Here is an 18,759-nt window from a genome sequence, read left to right as displayed (position 1 = left end):
CAGTTATGTTAAATTTTTATTTACTACAAAAAATTTAGTATCATTGGGTGTACCTTTTTAAAATTTTGTAGGCGAGGTCAGAATCTTTTAGCGCATTTAAAACATTTTGCAGTTACCTTCTATGTAGAGATTGTATCAATTTATGTTTCCCTCTCAACAGTATCCAGCTGACTGACTTTCTTGACACCATCTTCACATACACAGATGTGTTATTTGTAATGTGTGCTGATTCAGGAAGATAAAGTTGGTATCTCTTGTACTTTCTTTTTAAAGTTATGAAATTATAATAGACACTTCTCCAAAAAAGACATACAGATGGCTAATAAACACATGAAAAGATGCTCAACATTGCTCATTACTAGAGAAATGCAAATCAAACCACAATGAGGTATCATCTTACGCTGATCAGAATGGCCACCATCAAAAAGTCTACAAACAATAAATGCTGGAGAGGGTGTGGAGAAAAGGAACCCTTTTACACTGTTGGTGAGAATGCAAACTGGTATAGCCAGAATGGAGAACAGTGTAAAGATTCCTTAAAAAACTGGAAATAGAACTGCCATATGACCCAGCAATCCCATTGCTGGGCATACACACTGAGGAAACTAGAATTGAAAGAGACACATGTACCCCAGTGTACATTGCGGCACTGTTTACAGTAGCCAGGACATGGAAGCAACCTAGATGTCTGTTGGCAGATGAATGGATAAGGAAGTTGTGGCACATATACACAGTAGACTGTTACTCAGCTATAAACAGGAATGCATGGGGCTGAGTCAGTTTAAATTAGTGGATGAAACTGGAGCCTCATACAGAGTGAAGAAAGTCAGAGAAACACCAATACAGTATATTCATGCATATATATGGAATTTATAGAGACGGTAATGATGATCCTACATGCAAGGCAGCAGAAGAGACACCGATGTAAAGAACAGACTTTTGGACTCTGTGGGAGAAGGCACAATTATCATATGTGGAATGATTTGAGAGAATAGCATTGAAACATGTATATTACCATATGTAAAATAGATGACCAGTGCAAGTTCGATGCATGAAGCAGGGCACTCAAAGCCGGTGCTCTGAGACAACCCAGAGGGATTGGGTTGGGGAGGGAGGTGGAAGGGGGCTTCAGGATGGGGGACACACACCTGTGGCTGGTTCATATCGATGTATGGCAAAAATCACAATATTGTAAAGTAATTATCTGCCAATTAAAATTATTAAAAAAACCGAAAAATGAAATAATTCAAAAGTGTACAAACAGCAAACAAATGTGGAAGTGCCCTCTCCTTCCTCATCTGTGCCGCCTCGACCACTGTGTGCAGTTGGGAGGAGTGGCTTGGTTTCCTCTGTTTGTACACTTTCTGCATGGGTGTGCTCACATGGGTATGTGCGTGACTTCTACATTTTGTGTCATGCTTAGACTTGACTCAGGATTATAAAAGATGCTGTTCAGGTGTTTTTTCTAGCACTTTTATGGTTTTCTTTTTTCATATTTAGCTCATTATCCTTATTTTTGCTACACTGTCCTGCAGAGAACTATAATTTAACAAAGATTGTATCTTATTTTTAACTTGCTTTGTTTTAGTTCCAATGGTTGTGTAACAAATACCCCAAAACTTTGCATTGTGGAAAATATTTGTATGCTTGAGGCTGAGTGGGGAATGGTTTGCCTCTGCTCCACCAGTGTCTGGGGCTTCAGTGAGAAGAGTCAACAGTGGAGGGGCCGGCCCAGCCAGCCTTCCTTGGGCATGTCTTTCCACCTCTCTGTGGCTTCTCCGAATGGTCTCTCCTTTGTGGCAGCTTCAGGTAGCCAGGCTTACTATGAAAGAGCTCCCAAGGCGGGCGGGCTGGGGGCGGCGGGCGGCGTGAATCTTGAAAGGGGGAGAGAGAGACACATGGACAGACAAATGGCACAGAAATCACCCAGTGTCACTCTGACCGCCTTCTGTTAGCCAAGGCACATGTCCCCTCTGGTTCATGGGGAGGAAAACAGACCTGCCTGTTGATGGTCACTTGTCATTCATTGTCCTGTTGTCAGGGGAGCACTTGGGGTGGATATAGTCAGTGAGATTTTCTTCAGAAAATAATCTGCCACACCTTTCCTCCATTTTAAGTATACACTCAGTTTTCCAGGAATGTAACTGATATAAATCTTAAAGCAGGTGTATATCTGTATTTCAGTATTAAAATCAATGAATTAAAAAACTGCTCATAGTATGATTTTTGCTGTTTCTTATTAAAAAGTGCGATTTTTATGAAAATTTAAAATTCACTTTAGTAGCCTTGCATCAGATATGACAGTTGTTCAAAGTCTTTTGTCTGTTGATAGGTTTTAGAATTTACCTTAAAATCTTAATGTGAGCCAGCATAATTTCTTTCTTAACTCTGTAGACTTTTGCTATTTGTGTTGGGAGATAATAATTACAAGAATATTTACAAAATTATGTTTTCAAAATGAACACTTTAAGGAAAGGTTATATTTTGGTTTAAATAAAAATATAGCAGATTTTTAGTAACCCTTGTGATTAGCCAGATTATGGATTCCTTGCTACTTAGGGAATAAAAAAAAAAAAAGAAAAACCTCCTCATATGATTGAAAAACACCAAACAAATCCTTTTCTCTGTACTCACTTATACACCCCAAAAGAAAGAATAGATGCACATTGCATTTGGCCTTCTGATTTATATCCTAAAAACACTAAAGCATGTAGTACCGGTGAATGCTGGTAGCTCTGAGTTGTGCAGCCATAAACTTGGTTTTTAATTTTAGTTTACAGTCTGTTAAGATGGAGTCTAATCTCCTTTGGGCCTGTGGCAGATGATCACTTCCATGATTGATGCAGTCAGAATTAATTAGCCGTAGGCTAGGATGGGAAAGGCTGGATGAGCTACCCTGGGGTAGGCCTGTCTCGGATGGCAGGTGTGTCCTCTGTTGCAATCCTGGAGTGAACACAATGAAAAGAACCCAGGGGATAGGTCAGGGAAGCTATAAGCTTTGGGGAAAAACCAGAGATAAAATAGTAATTAGTGAATGGAGAGGGCGGGTAATTTGCTAAAATGAAGGTCATCCACACATGAATTAATTGATTATTCTCCATATGTAGTCTCTGGGAAATTGAGAAATTTGTTCTTTAATTTTTGTATAAAGTATTGCTGAATTTGCCAAGGATATATGACAACTTTGATCACTAAGTTAGAAATGGTTAGAAATGGTTGACTAGTACATTTAATATAGCTATATTAAGGTTAAGTGCTAATTCCTTATATTTGCCTTTTTGCTCTAATGCCTTTCAAAGTATGTTTACCCCTGTTATATCACTTCAGCTTTACAATATCTCTTTCCATATTGTCTTGGTCTGCTTGGGCTGCCATCACAATCTACCACAGACTGGGGGGACTGGGGGATTTGTAAAGATCAGGAATTGATTTCTCACAGAGACTAGGTAGTCCGGGTCCAGAGTGGTGATGGCTAGTTCGGTTCCCTGGTGAGGGCTCATTCCTTCCAGTGTTCGTTTCTCCCCACCCCATCCCTCCCTCCCTTTTACATCTTAACCATCTCAACTTAGGCACTTAATTTAGAATCTGGTTACCATCCTTATAGAGATTTTAAACTTGGATATGGATATGAGTTAAATAGAGTTTTTCTTTTTTCCGGGAAGTAGCAATAGTGTGTTAGTTCTTGTTTAGTTACAGAAGTGCTACTTTTTTTTTTTTTAAGAAGTGCTACTTTTATAGTTCTTGCATATTCTGCACATTCTCATTTTATTCTTAGAACATACCTTTCCTTTAAAGATCATATCACTTGCTCCAAAGGGAATGAGGTTCTGAGAACTAATAGGACTCATTTTTTGTTTAATTATTGGAAAAATCTCTAAATTTATACAAAATAGAGAGTATAATGAATCCCTGTGTTAACTGTTTCCCAACTTCAAGTGAGCAGTCTTGTTTCATCTCAACTCACCATACTTCCCTTCCCTCTCCACTGTGTATTTTGAAATAAATACTGTAGTTTTACATGTAAATATTTTAGTTAAAATGACTTTTGTGGACACAGAGAAAGCTATTGACAGAGCCAGAATTGATGTAGGAGTGTGTCATCATCCGGTGTGACCATTCAGCATGTCATGAAATAGTGACATTGATGTTCACAGGCCACACATTGTTTAAAAAACTCCTAGTTTTAATTTACTTGGACAAGTGGTCTTAATGTAACAGAATAATAAAGGAGCATTATTCCCTTGTCTTATTACTGTACAGTGCCAGTTTTTTCGTTAATTTGTAGTGGTATTTTTGGTGGAGATTGTTTTACCAAGTGCTTGTTTTATTTTTCTCGTGTTTATTACTTCTTTTTCCTTAAGGGAAAAAAAAACACAACACCCCACAACAAACTCAGCTGTATTATTTCCCATTAAACTGGAAAGCGATAAGTTATCAATACCTAGGGATAAAAGCTTAAGTTAATTGACAGCTTGTTTCTGATATTACGAGGATAAAACTGTCTTCTTCTTTGGAATTATTTACCTGGAGAATAGGTTCATGTTCCTCAAAAAGTGTTTTGTGTGTTTTTAGTCTGAAACATCTCCTTGATGATAAAGGATTCTTCCTTCTCTCTCTGGATTGAACCTGCATTCAGGTTTGGATGAGAGCAAGGAAAGTGCTACTGAGAAGTGTTCTTACTAATGAGAAAAGAAGGAATAGGAAAGGTTTAGTCTGTAATTTGTACTCTTTAGAATATTTGCTGCCTGTTAGCTTGAAACTGTATATGGTTCATTTGAAATACTGTTTCTTGCTTTACTGAGCTATTTTGTAAAATGTTGTGTTCCTATTTTTTCCCTCAGGGAATACTGTTAAAATAAACAGTACTTGAAATTAATGTCAGCATGGCATCTCTGCTTTAACAGGCATCAAGCACGATGGAACCATGTGTGATACCTGCCGCCAGCAGCCGATCATTGGCATTCGGTGGAAGTGTGCGGAGTGTACAAATTATGACTTGTGCACCGTTTGTTATCATGGAGATAAACATCATTTAAGGCATCGCTTTTATAGAATTACCACACCAGGGAGTGAGCGGTATGGGAATCAATTTTTTTTTTTTTTCCAATTGCAATTCTTTGTATCTGTTACATTTTTTGTACCATTCAGCCTTAAACATAGGACTAGGAAATAGCTTCTGACAGCTGGTTTAGTGGGAAGTAGCAGATACCAGGCTAGACGAGGACCAGGGCCACCACATCACGAGAAGAGAGCTAGTGCAGACTAGCTATGTGTGTTTTCCAGGATAATCACATCACGAGAAGAGAGCTAGTGCAGGAGCTATGTGTGTTTTCCAGGATAATCAGGGCTGTTTGTTCTCTCGTATGGAGACCTGGCCCTGCTCAGTGTTTGGATGTGTGAGGGTGGCCCAAGGAAGGCTGATGGTTTTCTCCATGTGCATTCTGTCCTGTGAACACTAGGTCACAGTTATGGAATCAAGAGACATTTATTCAGACTATAGAGCATTAAGACTGTACTTGGGTAAATCTGAAGATAAATAGGGCATGTTATCCTTAAGCAGTTTATAGGTTAAGGGATTATTTGATCAGCAGTGATTATCATGTGATGTTTCAGACTGTATATAGAGATACGTAAAAAGTGTCTTAGGACCAAAGAGAGGAGTGTTGAGTGTGAGTCAGTGCAGAGTTTTCGCTGATGGAGTATTCTCAGGGAGCTGTGACTAATGCAGAGAAGCAAGAGTCAAGTCGGTGAAGGGAGGCAACAGGAGTGATAGAAAGATGGATTTTTGTGTCAGACTGTCCTGGTTCAAATCCTGGCCCTGCCGTGTGTTGAGTCATTTTCTACAAATTATTTAGTTTTGTCTTTTGCTCACAGCTTTTAAAGTTGGAGTGTAGTAAAGACATTCTGAAAATGAATAATGAGATGAAGTAGAATTTAAAAATCCCAATTCTTTTTGATTTTTTAGGAATGAGAAGGCTGTAGGAAAATAAGGGATGGAAGGCCTTGGAGAATCATGCTTGTCTAGCTAGCTGCATGTAGCATCCTTTTCAAGGTCCGTGGTCTTTTGTAGGTATATACTGCTTTAGAGACAGTTTGGTGTAGGTCAGATCCAGTCCACAGGTGTATTTTGCTTGACTTGCTCTCAATTTTTGAACAATTGCTTACCTTGTAAAACTTGTGAAAGGTGAATTTCTGTGAAAGGTGATTTCACAGAAAGATCAAGTTTTTGAATTCTAACTCCCCCCCGCCCAGGCCCCCACCCAGGCTGTCAACACAGGGCCTGCGTTTGTTCCTGGCAGCGGTTGGCTGAAGCCCAGGAGCATCTGCCCCTTTGGACAAACCATCCTCTGGAGTTCACCAAAGTCCCTACCACTCCTTATTGTCTTCCTCTGCCCAAGGTCAAGTGCCATTTGTCATTTGTCATGGCTGTGGTGCAGTCTCTCTCAGGCCCTCGTTTGTAGTGTGTGCCTGGCAGTTGGAGGGTTTTGTATATGCCATCTCTAAAGTAGTGAAGAGCTGTAGTGACGCCCTGCAGTGGTTAGACTGGATTCATGTGTTGATTCCATTCCCGTTTAACTTTTGTGACCTTGGGCAAGTTATTGATGCTTACCTCTTTGGGACTTAGTTTCCTCATTTGTAAAATGAGCAATGTAATAGATAGTACATTTATCTTAAGGCGGGTAACAGAGTTTATATCTCTAAGTATTTTTATGTATAGGAAAAGCTAAGTGAATATAAAGTGTTGTTATTATTCCAACTACTAATGTCTTCATTAGTGTAACTTAGGGAATGAGGAAAGTGTTCCTGTTACTTGCTGTTATAATGTTAACCAGAGCAAAGAAAAATCTTTTATACTTTCAAAATAACCTTTTATATAGTCTTTATTTTAAAAAATAAATTGCCACCCATTACCAATTTTATTTTTACATAAATTTGAAAATAGATAATCTTCTTTTAGGGTTCTGTTAGAGTCTCGTAGAAAATCGAAGAAGATCACGGCCCGAGGGATCTTTGCAGGTGCCAGAGTGGTACGAGGAGTGGACTGGCAGTGGGAAGATCAGGATGGAGGAAATGGACGCAGGGGAAAGGTAAAGGTTGTTTATGATCCATCATGTTGTTCTCGAATACTGTATATTCAGATAATGTTAAAATTACTGTAATTGAATTTCGTGGCCCATTTTCTTTAAGGCCAATAACAGTTTCTTAAACTTTCATTTTTCTTTCCAGGGGAAAGAAAAATGATTGTTCCTCTCTGCTGTACACGTTAGTGTTCGGTGAGAAGATTGGTGGGTGGGTTTTTCTTTTCCACCTTTAGGCTTCGCGTTGCCATTTTGCTGCTCAGAATGCCTTTCTGAACATCTTCTTTGGGCCAGTCCTTCTTAAGCAGTATCTCATGTTCTTGGCTTTCTTGTTATTAACATTTCATCTGAATTTACTTGCTTTATGTTCCATTCCCTCAAACATGTGTTTCTGAGGGATCATAGGCAGAGTGGTCTGGGGGTCAATTACAGCAGTTACTCTGAAGGGAATTTTGTAGTCTCTTTAATGGGGTGGGATAACCAGAGATATCAGGGTAAGTGAGTTGTTGGTTTTGCTTATTTTGGATTTCATGTTGCTTCTGCTGGTGATGCAGTCATTGATTCAGTCAACAAATCCTGAATGTTTGTTCTGGGTATTTTGCTCAGTGAACTGAATGTGTATTCAAATCCTGAGTGTGTATTCTGGGTGTTTAGCTCAGTGTACTGAGTGTATATTCAAATCCTGAGTGTGTGTTCTGGGTGTTTAGCTCAGTGTACTGAGTGTATATTCAAATCCTGAGTGTGTGTTCTGGGGATGTTTTGCTCGGTGTACTGAGTGTATATTCAAATCCTGAGTGTGTGTTCTGGGGATGTTTTGCTCGGTGTACTGAGTGTATATTCAAATCCTGAGTGTGTGTTCTGGGGATGTTTTGCTCGGTGTACTGAGTGTATATTCAAATCCTGAGTGTGTGTTCTGGGTGTTTTGCTCGGTGTACTGAGTGTATATTCAAATCCTGAGTGTGTGTTCTGGGTGTTTTGCTCGGTGTACTGAGTGTATATTCAAATCCTGAGTGTGTGTTCTGGGGGTGTTTTGCTCGGTGTACTGAGTGTATATTCAAATCCTGAGTGTGTGTTCTGGGGATGTTTTGCTCGGTGTACTGAGTGTATATTCAAATCCTGAGTGTGTGTTCTGGGGGTGTTTTGCTCAGTGTACTGAGTGTATATGCAAGTCCTAAGTGTGTGTTCTGGGTGCTTTGCTCGGTGTACTGAAATTAACAGCATTTCCCTTTGAGACTTCATCGTCAGTCCCTGTTCCACTGTTACCTTCTGTAAAATATTGTTCTTAGCATTAAGGAATGATGACTTTAAAGTCTGTGTCTTCTGAGGAACTCCTCCTAGGAACTTGAAGGCCTCTTGTACTACTTTGTGCTATATAGATTCTTTTGAATTTAAGATTTTTAAACACTTGTCAAATAAGATGTTTTCCAAATTCAGAGTATTGCTGTATTGATTTCATTTTTTAAATGATAAGGTCTAATGTTTAATGTTTGAAAGTCAGACAAATATTTTAGTCTTTATCTTTTTTTTTTTTTTCTTTTATAACTGAGATTTTATTGGTTGTTTTGAGGATCACTACACAGACATTTCAATTTGTACACAATTCTTCACATACGTACCAGAAATCTAAAATATCATGTAGTTGTGATTCTTAACAGTTATTCCAGTGACTTTCCAGCTTAAAATTTGGAGCAACTTTCCTTAACAGGATATCAAGTACCAATATCTTCAAATATTGATATGTTGTTACATCATAAGTCCCACTGATTCACAATTTAATATCATATACACTACATACCCAAACTGTCAATCGTTCACAGCACATTAACCAAGTTACTAGGAAAACTGGACTACCACGACCAAAGATGTTATAGTATAGTGCACAAAATTCTGACCAGGAGAGCCAAGATCAAAAAGTGGTTTGCTGTAGGAAATAATTCTACCAAAACAAAATGGGAAGAGAAGTAATTTAAAGTGTTCAAGACATTAAATGCACAACTGACTCCAAACTGCCATTTAGTATGCTTTTGTATTATAGGATATAAAAGCTACCCCCCATCTATGGAATGTTAAGCTGACACCCAAGACAATCAAAGCCTCCCATATCCAATATCCCACTATTTTCTGGTTGTACCAAAAAATAAACAACCAGCAAATGATTTCACCTCTTAAAAAAAAGCATTTACACTTAAAAAATGGGATGAGGTGGGATTCCCTCCTTTTTAAAAATGTTTCTAGAGCTACTAAAAAACTTGCATTTACAAAATAGTTGATAAAAATATTCCTCTGGATTGTACAAGAAGGGAAACAGGGACCACTGACAGGACTGAGTGTGTGGTTATTAATCAGACTTGGCTTCTTTCTCTTCTGCTTCATCAGAGGCTGGGCTCTTCTCGTTTTCAGTCTCTCCATTTTCTGCAGGCAAGTCTTCTTTAGTCTCTTGGTTGGCCACTTCCGCCTGTTTTCCCTTTGCTCCTCTTTTCCCTTTTGTTTGCACTTTTTTGTCTGAAGATTTATCCTTTCCCGCCGCCTTTTTTGGCTTCGTTTCCACTTTTGCAGGAGCCGGTTTTGCTGACAACCTCGCCGATCTCCTCTTGGGCTCCTCCTTCGCCGCCCCCTCGGCGGAGCTGACCTTCCTCTTGGGCATCGTGGCGGCGGGGCGGGCGAGAGCCGGGTGCCTGAGGGCCACGGCGCGCCGAGAGCCTTCGCGAAGCTGAGTAGCCTGACCGCTGCCGCTCCTCCCGCCGCCCGAGCTGCTGGGACCCGCCTAGTCTTTATCTTTTAAGTACTTTGATTTTTATTAAGGAAGCAATGCTTTTTAAGAAAAACTTTAGTAAATATTTACTGACCACTTAGGTGCAGGATTCTGTTCCAGGTGTGAGGGTTGTAGGAATAAACAGAAAAGGCAAAGCTCCTATTCTTCGGAGACCTGTGTTCTCATTAGAGGAGATGGAGAACCAGAAATCCAAATCTAAGTTCTGTGACCAGCAGCATTAATGTCACCTGACAGCTTGTTAGAAGCATGCTAGGTAATAGGTCACCTTCCTCCTAGACTTTCTAATTTAGAATCTTCACGTTAATAAGATACCTAAGTCACTCAGGTGCACGTTACAGTTTGAGAAGCACGTTTCTTTCTTTTTTATTATTTAAACTTTTTGTTTTGTATTGGAGTATATATAGCCAGTTAACAATGTTGTGAAAGTTTCAGGTGGATGGCAAAGGGACTCAGTCACATGTATACATGTATCCATTCTCCCCCAAATTCCCTTCCCATCCAGGCTGCCACTTAACATTGAGCAGAGTTCCCTGTGCTATGCTATACAGCAGGTCCTTGTTGGTTATCTGAAATACAGCAGAGTGTACATGTCCATCCCAAACTCCCTAACTATCCCTCAGCTCCCCTCCCCACCCCTACCCTGGGCAACCATAAGGAGAAGCATGTTTCTAGAAGCAAAACTAGACCGCAGACCAGTGTGAGTTTGGGGAAGGCACCATCTCTGACTGAATGGAGTGCTGTGGGGGCATGCTTGGTAAGCCAGTGGCAGAGCAGGGGCAGCCTTGTCCCGGTGCAGAGGGTCTTGGTGAGTGGAACTCGGCCTGGATGTCACCCTCTGCTTTCCTCTTTGGCAAGGCCCTTTGTGCAGTAAACAGCTTCTGCAATCATTTACAGCAATCCTGTGTCACATGGGGTGTGTAAAACATATGTTGAAGCTTGGAGAATAGTAGTGAAATTTTAAAAAGTAAATTTTATTCCTACTCTACGGCTTAAAAAAGAGTGTTATGAATACCTTTAAAAGCCTTCTGTTTACTCTTTCCCAGCTGCAAGCCCTGCAAGGTAACTAATTCTTCCTGTCATTATTCCCTTGTTTGTCTTTATTATTGTATGACTTAGTGCTCTGTATTACAACATTTAGTATTTAATTTTTTGAGAAACCAAGTAGCAAGCAGAAACCTAGCCTTTGTAAAGACAGCAGAACTGTGCTTTTAGATGAACGCTTCTAGGGAGAAGATAAACTGAATTCAGTCTCTGGATAACGGCATCCCTGGGAGCTCGTAAGAGTCTTTCTGGGGTAGTCAGTAGCCATGGTCTCTAGTGGGTCCTGGAAACATGGGGCTCAGCGTGGGCAGGACACCAGGGAGGGCAGAAGTCTGGACCACGTGCTGTACGCTGGACAGGAATGTAGTCAGAGCGCGTGTGTTGTTTGCTTCCAAACTTACCATGCTACACCTCAAAGTTTTAGGAATAAGGCAAAGCAGAGTATTCTATGGAGTGGGCTGGTTTAGGTGGCAGGGAATGGGGGGTGCAGGGGAGAGTGGGAACCTCATCATTACATAGTCTAGTAAGCCAAGTTCAGTTGAGAATTTGAGTCTGGCTCACTCAGGCAGTGTGTCCTTAGGTCGATAAAGCAATATGATGGCAGTGGACATCTTGGTATTGAAAGCCTTCAGCATGTCTGGCCTGTGAGTCATGTGGCTGCAGTCGGATTGCCCTTGACACCTGGTACCCAGCAGGCATCTTGGCAGCCCCCTCTGATGGATGCCTTTGTCTCTTTCCTGGCTGGATCTTGTGTTTTCTGTATCCTATTACATCATCTTCCTTAGTTACTCTTCCTTTTGACGGAGTACACGTCCTAGTAATGTTTTTTGAAAGAGTACATGAGAAGTAAGTTTTTTAATACTTTTATTCTGAAAAGTGTTTTAGCTTTATATTCTTCCTCACACTTAATTATGTGGTCAGAGGGTTAAAAAAACTTTTTTTCATCACCTTTTCAAAAGCAGTTGCTGCTAAAGCCTGAAGCCACATAAATGGTACTTCCTGGGATTTGTATTATATCGGCACTTCTTAGGGGGAATGCAGAGTAGCAACTTTGAAGCTTTGAGTCATCAGCATTACATTTTTGGTTTGTTATGATTTAATACTTGTTACATTTTAGGAACAAAAAGAAAAATAAATGAAACCATTTTGCACATATGACTCTGAGTGAGGGAACTTAATGTAATAGGAAGTCTTTAAGGTAACATTATTTAAGCACATGTTTGAAATGAAATACAATTTTTGTCTGACTCTGACTGTGTGTGTGAATGAATAACGTTTTTAATTTCCCCTTTTCCTTCATGGCTGGCTTCTCTCTCCCAGTCCTCTGGTGTAACCCACATGAACCTGGTGTAACCCACATGAAGGTGGTAGTGTATTCTTATCTTTTTTACCTTGAGGTTCAAGATTCCCCATTCTCCTTACTATGTGTTCTCAACTGTATGGTTAGTTTGAGCCATTTTAAGGGATAGATTCCAAATTGACTGATATTGTGTTAATACTGACACCTACTATGGCCTGTCAAATGCCTGCATGTACCGTGGTTTTTTGCATGTGACAACAGTGTTAACACACAAATAAGCAGATCAAGTGCAGGCTTTGACAGACATGATGTAAGGATATCATAGAAATGTGTAATATGGTCTTAACTACCTATGTTAGTATTTCAAGACTGTTTTCATTTTACAAATGCTTTAAATATATGTTAATTGCCTCATACACATACACTAGATATATTTCCTTCTTTTTATTTTATTTTTTTTTTAGTTCTACCACTTTATTGCTACCAGCCCATCTCCCTCCACCCTTGTGCACACATGCTCAGTCATGTAACCCCATGGACTGCAGCCCGCCAGGCTCCTCTGTCCATGGACTTTTCCAGGCAAGAATACTGGAGTGGGTTGCCATTTCCTTCTTCTATTTCCTTCTTTTTAAAAAACTTTATTATGGAAAATTTCAAACATACACCAGAAAGTATAATATAACAAATCCCCGTGCACCCAACATCCAACTTCAGAATTTATCAGTGTTTTAAAAACTGCCATTTATTTGTTGAAGAAACCAAGTTCTTTGTATTTTTCTGATCGATTCTTTATGGTATTCTTTAACGTGTTCTTCTAATTGTTGTATTTCTTATAAACCTATTGTTAGATGTAGAGAAATGAGTAGATTCGGGTTCAAGTTTATTTTGGCAAGAGTACCTCATTACTGGTGTGTGTACTTAGATTGCACATAAAGGAGGCATGTAAAGTCTTGATAATTCTACTATTAGTGGTGTTAAGATTGATCAGTGCAGATATTGTCCGTTTGATCTTCACAGAATTTCTCAGCAACCTTCTACCTAATGTTTTAGTAGCCATTCCACACATATTTATTAATCAGAATCGAAAGTAAGAAATTAATGTAGTTATTTTCTTATGCTTTCCACTTTACTTCCTACTCGACAAACTGAATCACATTAACAAATGAAGTGATTTCATTTAGTGATTCACAGTTTGAGTAATGAACTTGCTTATATTCCAAGTAATTTGAAATTTAGGATGAATTCAATTTAAACAAAATTTGTAGTCTTTGTTTTTTAGTTGATCAAATGCTTTTTTGTCCCTCTCGTAAAAACACAGGCTTATTTAATCTAGTACTGCATTTTTAAAAATAAATGAAATAGAATCTGACTGTATTATAATCAAAAGCGATTTTTCCTTCCTACAAATTGTGTGTTTCACTTTAGAATGTTAGAAACTCTTGCTTTTGAAGATTATACAGTGGTTAGTTGTGAAAATCATAAAACCCAACATGGCAGCAATGGACTCCGCAGTCGGGATGGTGGTTACTTCTGTTAGGAGGCAGGTGGGTGGGGTTGGTGAGAGGCATGCAGGGGACTTTAAAAGTACTGGTAATTTTCTTTTTCTTAGTCTAATGTTCATTTCATTTTTTAATTATTTTTTTAAAGTTTGTGTTGTATTTTTATAACATAATTTATTTTAAAATTAGAAAGAATAAACTCATTTACTAATGCTTTGAAATATTATTCAAGTATTTAATTAAATCCTAAGCATAAAAACTTTTTATCTCACAAAAGCACTGTAAACTACATGGCTTGCAAAATTGTTTCTTTAGCACAGGATGAAAATGAAGCAGTCATTATGTAAAATATGTAGCTTGCAAAACTGTTTCTTTAGCACAGGGTGGAAATGAAGTGATCATTATGTATCTTATTTGAGATAGTAGTCTGTTTTTAAGGGCATACCTTAAAAATTATGTTTAGTATCAGCCTGGCATTCTGAGAAACTATGAAGGGTGGTTGGTAAAGTGTCAAGTTGGAGGAGTCCTGAGTTGCACATGCACAGCCTCCCAGCCTGGGCTGTAGACTGGTTCACTTGAAAATCCCCAAGTTCAGTGCTCACTGTGTGTCATTTTTGTGTAGTTGATTCTTGGCCCTAAATCAATAGCAACTCTATTTTTTTTGTTTTTTGTTTTTGAAATATTGACTGCTCTAAGGAATCTGTCTGGTGGCATGTGGGGCCTGGAGGTAGTGTCTGGGTTTCCATTGTAGTCGTGGCATTTTAGCTTGGATGGCCTGCTTTTCAGGGCAGCTGAGAGGCACTGCTGGAGGAACCAGATCTCTCAGGCCTTCTTTAAACATGGCCTTTGAGCCTGTGCTCATCCCCGTTCAGCTGACCAGAGAGCTGAGTTATCTTGAATTGTTCTGGGTATTTGGTTACAGATTTTAAATTTTGTATCAAAAAATAGGTTTAAAAGGATACACTGCTGTTAGTAGGAACCCTTTAAGAGTAAAGATTTTAAATTTTGAATTATGTATTTGCTGATAATCCATCATCACTGTAATCACTAAGCCTCTCAATTTAAAATTTCTGCAGTAGTTTTAGGGACTTCCCTGGTGGTCCAGTAGTTAGGACTCCATGCTCTCTCTCACTGCTGTGGCCCCAGGTTCAATTCCTGGTCCAGTAAACTGAGATACTGCAAGCCATGCAATGTGGCCAAAAACAAATAAATAAAATTTCTACAGTGCTTTTAGAAATAACCTTATAATATTCTGGAAAAGTATCTCTAATTCAATTGTATGTTAGAAGTGACATATATTTGGCAAGTAAGTGTTTTTCATGATCCTGTTACACAGGATTGTAACTGAAGTAATTTTAAAGATTTGAATATAATTAAAAGAATCAGCCTCTCCTCTCTTCTTAAAGATTTTTTTTCCCCTCAAAAATTTCCCTTAGGTAACAGAGATCCAAGACTGGAGTGCATCAAGCCCGCATAGCGCAGCCTATGTTCTCTGGGATAATGGTGCTAAGAACCTGTACAGAGTTGGCTTTGAGGGCATGGTAAGTCTAAGAACCATAGAAGATGAAAATATTGGGTGGGTGAAAGAAAGGAAATTAAAAATAGCCCTTATTGTAATCTTTCATTTTTTCTTGTGTCATTTCCTTTTGTCATAATGTCATCTGAATCATGAGTAGGCAGTAGGAAGGAACATCTGTAAAGTGAGAATTGAATATGATAGATGTTAACATTATTTTTAAGGTGTTTTTTTCCCTGTATTTTTAAAGTGTACTGTTGGTAATTGAAAATGACTGACCTAGAAACACTGTGAATTACTCAAGTGCTTAAGGAGTAGTATTTATATGTAGGTTGATTCCCATTCTTTTTTGATGGCTGGGTAGCACTCCTTGTATGGTTATGCCATTGTTTATGAAATTTCTGTTGATGGGTGTCTGGGTTGGCTTTTTGTTTTTGTTTTTCATTGTTGCAAGTGCTATTTCAGTGACATACATCCTTGTGCATATGTCTTTGTACATTTATGAGTATATTCTCTTAAGATAGATTCCTAGAAGTGGAATTGCTAGGTTAAAGTATCACATTGAAACAGTTTGACCCATGACTCTTTGGCTAGGATTGAACTAAATGTGAACTCCAGTGGCAAAGGAGGCTGTAACAGAGAGTTGGATTGTGTGTATGTGTGTAAAGGAGCTCATTTTCTTAATACAGTAAGTGTATATTGGTCACTTTATACATCTATATATGTGTATGTATATATATATATATATATATATGGTACTGTTAGGCACTTTCAGGTAATCTAGTTCTGAATTTTCATAGTCACCCTCAAAGTTTCTCATCTAACTTCACATTTTCTGTACTTTTCATTATACCACAACTGCTTCCCCATTCAAATAGATACTTAAATAATTTCTTATTAAAGCTAAGTGGGAAGGAACTTCAGTTAACTAAATTATGGTAAAATAAGGACTAAAAGTGATATAAATAGGAAATTATACGGACACAGAATCAAAAGACTGGATTTGGTACTTTCTTTTTCTCCCTTCTGACTAGTTTTGGATAATTTCCTTTATTAAATGAATCAATGCCTACCTTGTATATCTGATAAAATTGGTTAGAAAGATCAAATGAGATGACCTCTTTTTTGGTAAAAGTATCTTTTAAATGGAATGTATTATGTACTTTTTAAATACAAGATTTTTGTTGTAGTTCTTTTTTTCCAACATGTGTTTTTGAAAATATTTCAGTGGTAAAGATCCAGACATTTTAATTTTGAACTATAAAAGAAAGCTTAAAGTATCTGAAGATCAAGTTTATAGTTTTTGATGGGTGTTTTTGAAAGCAGTGTTTAGTGTGATTATTAACCCAGAGCTACTTCTGTTGAGGATAATGTTCTGAGTGAACATTTTTGCCTATTTTAGGTATTGAGCTATACTTGGAGCTTTTAAGGGTGATTCTTTTGGTTTCTTTTTTTGTAGTCTGATCTGAAGTGTGTCCAGGATGCCAAAGGAGGTTCTTTCTACAGAGATCATTGTCCTGTGCTAGGTGAGTTAGCAGACAAGAAAATTTCTGAATAGTGGGTCAGAGTTCGTGGAATCAGAAAAGCGTTTCAACTGGGCTTTACGAAAATTAGTTACCATTAAAGATTTTTAAAGGCATGCTCTTGGTTGTGTTTGGTTTTAAAAGCATTTGTTCTTTTTTAATGATTCATTTAATCTCTGAAAGAGTTGTCATGTCTTGCTAAATTGATACATCATTTATAGGGCATACCAATACTGTGTGAAACTTTTTTGTTTTAATCATGAACTTGTTGAAAAATTTTGTGTTGTATTACCAATGTTATATCTCTTACACTGCTGAGAATGAGACCGAACAATTTAATATTTATAAATTCCTGTGAAAATATAACAGCAGCTCCAAGATTAAGATAATATGATAAATATAAATTAACGTATGATTAAAATAAAGAACAAGAAAACCAAAACTACTTTCATTTTATAGATTCTTCATTGTTGCTACAATGGACATTTGCCACATTCTTCCGATTAAGCCTTTAGGCTCTTCTGATTTAGCTGTTCTCGTGTGAACTCTGTGTTCCTCTTTTCAAATCATTTGTTTTCCCTTACTGCCCCAAAGTGCTGTTTTCTTGCAGCATACTTTAATTTTTTAGAAAAAAGGAGAATATGGAAGAAAATCTTATGGTTTTGATGAGAGATGAGATCATCTCTCTTTCATTCAGAAATATTCTTCTTTTGTATTTGGACTTTACAAGAAAAGTGTGGAATCAACGTAGACGTTTAGGATCCCTCAGCATAGTGTTTGATGATCTTGCCTCCTTTGTCCCAGAAATAGCTTTGAAAACAATCTTGGAAATGGGCTTTTAAAATATTTAAAAATGCTATTGAGGCAAAAATCACAAAAACCATTTGGTAAATAATAATAGTAAGCACTTCAGAGATAACAAAATTCCAGGAGTCTCTTTGGTATTCTTTAGTTAGCTATCCTGACTCTTGAACAAGCCGTCCAGGCAGAAAGGTGAGTTACCAACGCCCAGAGCTTCGTGTTTCGATAGTCAGTGCCTTGTCATCTATAGATTCTGCTCCTCTTCAGTCATTGTTATAAATCATTACTTTATTTCTGCTTTTGAGTCTGTTTTCTTTTCTTTCTTTTTTAAGGCTGTATAATTCTAGATTTTTATACTCACATTTTATTCTCAAACCATTTTAAGATTAGATAGTAACTGAAACTCAACTGTCTGGGGCTTTTTAAAAACATTGAGAACAGTGCAGTTGCCTGTTGTTGCTGTGGTTTCCTCGCCCTTGGTCACCTCCCGCTGCAATTACAGGTGAGCAGAATGGCAACAGGAATCCTGGTGGGCTGCAGATTGGTGACCTGGTCAACATAGATCTGGACCTTGAGATTGTACAGTCTTTGCAGCACGGTCATGGCGGATGGACTGATGGCATGTTTGAGACCTTGACTACAACTGGAACAGTTTGTGGAATTGATGAAGATCATGACATTGTAGTACAGTATCCAAGCGGCAATAGGTTGGTTCTATTTCTTAATTTTCAGTAATGGCAAGTGAAATTTGTCTACAGAGGAACTCTGAGCCTTACAAAAAGCAAATAATGTGACATAACAAAGACTTCTTACAGCTGACTCTTCAGTAGTAGAAGAAAATCCAGAATACCTTAGTAAAGTGGAAGGAAGCAAGTAAGAACTTTGTGTATGTGTGTGTGTATTTATGAGTCAATGTTCTATGCACTTTTTTCTCCCTTTAGTGAGCAGAATACATTGTATCAGTATTGGGTCCAAGTGTAGCTAACAAGTTTTCTGTTCCTGGTGGACTGTATCAGTCTACCCTGAATGAACAGGGTAATAGCAGTGAACTCCTCTGGTCTCTGTCTCCTGTTGTCTCACGGTGACGCAGCTCTCCCTTGCCACACACTCACCGGTATCAGCAACACAGCACTGTGTGCATTTAGTCATTTCTGTAACCTTCCATACACACCATCCTTCATGCACACTCCATCCTTCCATGCTCCTTGTCTTCGTCTTCTCCGGATA

The 18,759-nt window shown here is 38.4% G+C and overlaps 2 protein-coding genes across 2 annotated transcripts in view; one reads left to right on the top strand and one right to left on the bottom strand.

Moving 5' to 3' along the window:
* Positions 1-18,759, top strand: part of MIB1 (MIB E3 ubiquitin protein ligase 1) — a 97,152-nt gene that overhangs the window by 12,269 nt on the left and 66,124 nt on the right. Inside the window, exons 2-6 of the mRNA XM_043889471.1 lie at positions 4,905-5,076; positions 6,959-7,088; positions 15,129-15,233; positions 16,668-16,734; positions 18,035-18,239. Coding sequence (XP_043745406.1) covers positions 4,905-5,076; positions 6,959-7,088; positions 15,129-15,233; positions 16,668-16,734; positions 18,035-18,239 — 679 coding nt within the window. The remainder of the gene's footprint in view (positions 1-4,904; positions 5,077-6,958; positions 7,089-15,128; positions 15,234-16,667; positions 16,735-18,034; positions 18,240-18,759) is intronic.
* Positions 8,599-9,777, bottom strand: LOC122684930 (non-histone chromosomal protein HMG-14-like). Its single transcript, XM_043889473.1, has one exon. It carries the CDS (start codon positions 9,721-9,723, stop codon positions 9,418-9,420), a length of 306 nt encoding a protein of 101 aa, XP_043745408.1. The 5' UTR covers positions 9,724-9,777; the 3' UTR covers positions 8,599-9,417.

Source organism: Cervus elaphus, chromosome 27, assembly GCF_910594005.1.
Source record: "Cervus elaphus chromosome 27, mCerEla1.1, whole genome shotgun sequence".
Lineage (NCBI taxonomy): Eukaryota > Metazoa > Chordata > Mammalia > Artiodactyla > Cervidae > Cervus > Cervus elaphus.
Note: the sequence above shows the minus strand (reverse complement) of the source record. Positions and strands in the feature narration are given on the sequence as shown.